The following is a 4,776-nucleotide window of genomic DNA, read 5'->3' on the forward strand; positions in this document are numbered from 1 at the left end:
AATGTTTTTCATGGCGGGGGACGACGACTATTTGTCAGATGTGTATCCCCATTCCAGACAAATTACCTGATAGGCCAGACACCCCTAATGTGCCTTCCATATAGGCCTGCTATACAATACCATGATATTGACTGACAGGATAATTGTATAAGGACACAAAATACAATCATTTTGTTTAAATAATTTAATTATGAACAAAATAAATTATATAATTAGGTATATTATGAACAAACAAATGTATAAGAGAAACACACACACGTGTCTACTCTAAGCTCTAAGAAAAACGATATATGCATGCAAGAAAAACGGACACAGTTGTCTACTCTTAGAAAAAAACTAGTGGCATATATTATATATGTGTGTAAATATAGGGGAGGCGGGGCGGAGCGGGCAGGTCGCTGCTCCAGGGGAGCGGGGCTCGGCGTCGCTTCCTCGCTGCTGGCGACGAGGAGCGATAAGCCACGCCCAGCATCCAGCTCCCATCTCCGGTTCTCTCGTCGTCGTATCCGCGGTCTCTGTCTCGGTTTAGGCACCACTTCTCCCCTCGAGCCGCGGTTTCGTTCCATCACCTCCTCGTCGAGACATGGACGCTCAGTAAGAAGGAAGGAGACATGTCCCCGCTGGCCCTCGCGTTGCTCGTGCTTGCCCCCCTGGCCTGGTCCCCATCCTCCCTGGCCTGGTCTTCCTCCTCCGCCCAGAGGAGCGTCGGTAAGGAGCCTCTGTGTTTTGCTTCATATATACATCATATATATTTACATGACGAGCTAGCGCAGCGGTCCCCAACCACCGGGCCGTGGCCCAGTACCGGGCCGTGGCCCAGTACCGGGCCGCGGGACATTCCTAACCGGGCCGTAGGTTAGTAGGCTACGACATGATTTAAATAATATTTATTTATATTTATTTATTTATTTTTCATTTAGATTTTTTTAATTCATGCAAGATGCATGCACACTTAATAAACTCGATTTACTGCGCAATACTGTCACTCTTTTACATGCCATACGTCTATATGCAGTTGTTAGATTGCATATAACATCATTGCATTTTTGGCAAGGTCTTAACTTCCTTTATTAGGCATAACTGTCTGTCTGTCCCGTCCTCAACACGTATTGGCTTATCAACACGCGCGCAGCCTAAGCTCACTTCACTTAATTGTTCAGTTCAACAGTAGTGTCACACTATGAGCTCAGCTACACTCCATGGGAGAATGACGACTGTCTTTAAACTGCTAGATAAAGTTGCTGCATTTAAAGCCAAGCTTGATTTGTGGGGACGACGAGTGGACAGGGGAGTATTCGATATGTTCCAAACATTAGTGGGGATTTTGGAAGAGACTGAGGCATCACAATGAAATGAGATGTATTGTGGTGTATCGCACCACCACTAGATCTGATTTACTGTGGTGTGATGGAGGGGATGGTGCTGTACACCACCACCGCAGGGAATTTACTCTGGTGTGGTGGAGGTGATGGTTCTGTACACCACCAATTCATGTGATTTACTGTAGTGTGATGGAGGTGATGGTTCTGTACACAACCAATTCATGTGATTTACTGTGGTGTGATGGAGGTGATGGTTCTGTACACAACCAATTCATGTGATTTACTGTGGTGTGGTGGAGGTGATGGTACTGTACACAACCAATTCATGTGATTTACTGTGGTGTGGTGGAGGTGATGGTACTGTACACAACCAATTCATGTGATTTACTGTGGTGTGGTGGAGGTGATGGTACTGTGCACAACCAATTCATGTGATTTACTGTGGTGTGGTGGAGGTGATGGTACTGTGCACAACCACTACATCTGATTTACTGTAGTGTGGTGGAGGTGATGGTTCTGTACACAACCAATTCATGTGATTTACTGTGGTGTGGTGGAGGTGATGGTTCTGTACACCACCAATTCATGTGATTTACTGTAGTGTGATGGAGGTGATGGTTCTGTACACAACCACTACATCTGAGTTACTGTGGTGTGGTGGAGTCAATGGTGCTATACACCACCTAGGCACCTAGGTCTCCTAGGAGACTAGGAGAGGTGTCTAGTGGCCAGGGGAGGATCCTAGGAGGGGAGTGTAGGAGACAAGGAGAGGAGTCTAGGAGAGAAGTGTAGGACTCTAGGAGAGGTGTTTTAGGTGTCTAGGAGACTAGGAGAGGAGACTAGGAGAGGTGTCTAGGAGACTAGGAGAGGAGTCTTGTGGCCAGGGGAGGATCTTAGGAGGAGGGACTAGGAAAGGATCCTCGGAGATGTCTCTAGGAGAGGAGACTAGGAGAGGTGACGAGGAGAGGAGACTAGGAGAGGTGTCTAGTGGCCAGGGGAGGATCCTAGGAGGGGAGCGTAGGAGACAAGGAGAGGAGTCTAGGAGAGAAGTGTAGGACTCTAGGAGAGGTGTTTAGGTGTCTAGGAGACTAGGAGAGGAGACTAGGAGAGACATCTAGGAGACTAGGAGAGGAGTCTTGGAGAGGAGTCTAGTGTCTAGGGGGGGTTAGTTCAGTGAGTGTAGGGGGGGCACCTCTCTCTCTCTGTTACATAACGGGCTCGTTAGCTACAGCCTAGCTGCCGTGGCTAGCAGAAGCTCCATATTCATATTCAATTAAACACTTTAGTATTTAGTAAGTCGTTAATCACAGGTCACATGACCATATCATCCAGGAGGCTGTGAGGTTGTCTGATCTCTCTCCAGAATGATCTATCACTACGTATTGGTTCAATCCTACAAGAGACTCTGTGCCATGTTTTCATTTTATTCAAACCTCGGTCTGTAACTGAATGACGGGGGGCGTGTTTTGTGTGTATCTATTTTGGAGGGAAACTCATCACCCTCTCAATTGATATGTGTGATGAGTGAAGATAAAACAATTTTGTAACGTAGAACACAAATTGACCCTTTTGAATAGAATATCAAAAAAATGCTGCTATGCTAAACTACACCACCAGAGACACACACACACACACACACACACACACACACACACACACACACACACACACACACACACACACACACACACACACACACACACACACACACACACACACACACACACACACAGTGTTCACGGGCCGCTTTCGGCTCTAGGCTTACCAATAGTAACAGAGATAACATTGTGTTGTGTTGACATACAGAACCTGTTCCAGAACATTGGGCATTCTGGGAAAGGTAGTGTATTCCTGTGGTTGTCTGTGGGCCGCTGAGCGACGAGGCTGCAGCCTAGCAACCGGCTCTCCATCTGTTGCTATGGGGGGGTCAGGCCGCCCCTCCAGAAGATGCTCTCCTCAAACCTTCTCTAAACATGTTTGTAGAAGAAAGGTTCTGCCGTCCAGCGGACCCCTGACTGGTGACAGACCCCCTGGGGTGACGGACCCCCAGTCGTCCCGTGGTGGGTGACGGACCACTGGGGGCCCGTGATGGCCACGGGCCCCTTGGGTTCCCCAGGACCCTACCGACCGTCCCCTGGTCACCGTCAGCGGGTGAATTTCGTTGGAGTGGTCAGACGAGGGGGGGGGCTCTCCTCTGTCTACTCGGTACAGAGGAGAGCCCCCAGCTGGTGGCTATGATGCTAACGGCTAGCTGTTAGCTGTAAGATGCTAGATATTAGCTGTTACCTGCTAGCTGTTATCTGTTAGCTAAGCGGCTGATGTTTGCTATGTTAACATGTGTGTCGTCTTTTTAACAGGCTGTCTGTTCCAGAACGAGCTCTGTTCACCCTACGAGGTCTGTGTTAACGGTAAGGGACACACACACACACACACACGCACACACTGGGGTGGAATCACCATGGCAACAGTATTTTGGGCCTCCTGCAGCTGGTGAATGTTGTTTTATATTTACATGAATGTACGTATTTACGTGTAATGTTTTTATTTATTCACTTTCATCAATTTTCGGGGGGGAAAATGGCCCACCAGTATGGCAGCTGTCTGTCTGTCTGTCTGTCTGACTGTCTGTCTGTCTGTCTGTCTGTCTGTCTGTCTGTCTGTCTGTCTGTCTGTCTGTCTGTCTGTCTGTCTGTCTGTCTGTCTGTCTGTCTGTCTGTCTGTTTGTCTGTGAGAGCTGTAGTTAGCTCTGAGCGTGTTGGTTAGCCGAGGAGCCAGAAGCTGGGAGGAGCGATATAAGAGTCCTGTAAGGACTCAGTGTGAACACGCCTGCCGCCGCCCAGAGAACGCTCAGAAACCCAGAGAACGCTCAGAAACCCAGAGAACGCTCAGAAACCCAGAGAACGCTCAGAAACCCAGAGAACGCTCAGAAACCCAGAGAACGCTCAGAAACCCAGAGAACGCTCAGAAAACCCAGAGAACACTCAGAACATTAGAAAACACTCTAAATGAGCGCTATATTCATTCAGTACTGTGGGCCAGGCCATTCGGCTGACCAAGTTGGAGGATTCCCCCCTCTCCCCATGACAACAGTAGTGTAGAGGCTTCCTCCTCCGTTGGCCTGACAACCAGCCCTGATTAGCCCTTGTGGAGGATGACAGGCATCGCATCGCCATGGAAACAGATGGGAGAGCAAACAGGTACACAGCATTACCCAGCTGTGTACCTGTTGCTAGCGTTGCTATGGGGGTATCCAGGGGCAGACCCAGACTAGGCAACACTGGTTCATTCTGGTCTGGCGCGGTCTAATCTAGTCTAGTCTGGTGTGACTCTGGTTTAAATATTGTCTAAAAAGTATAGTTTTTAGTCTATTTTAAGACTGTGTGACTGGTTTAAAGAGGGTGTGACTCTGGTTCAAAGACGTGTAAGGGCGCACTCACACTAGGCCATCTGTACC

At 48.5% G+C, this 4,776-nt stretch overlaps 1 protein-coding gene across 1 annotated transcript in view; it reads left to right on the forward strand.

Annotated features, from left to right (window-relative positions):
• Nucleotides 1–611: 611 nt before the first annotated feature.
• LOC130387260 (receptor-type tyrosine-protein phosphatase N2-like) overlaps nt 612–4,776 on the forward strand; it is a 59,271-nt gene continuing 55,106 nt past the window's right edge. The window contains exons 1-2 of the mRNA XM_056596279.1: nt 612–708; nt 3,680–3,730. Coding sequence (XP_056452254.1) covers nt 612–708; nt 3,680–3,730 — 148 coding nt within the window. The remainder of the gene's footprint in view (nt 709–3,679; nt 3,731–4,776) is intronic.

This window comes from Gadus chalcogrammus, chromosome 8 (genome assembly GCF_026213295.1).
Source record: "Gadus chalcogrammus isolate NIFS_2021 chromosome 8, NIFS_Gcha_1.0, whole genome shotgun sequence".
In the NCBI taxonomy this organism is placed as follows: Eukaryota; Metazoa; Chordata; class Actinopteri; order Gadiformes; family Gadidae; genus Gadus; species Gadus chalcogrammus.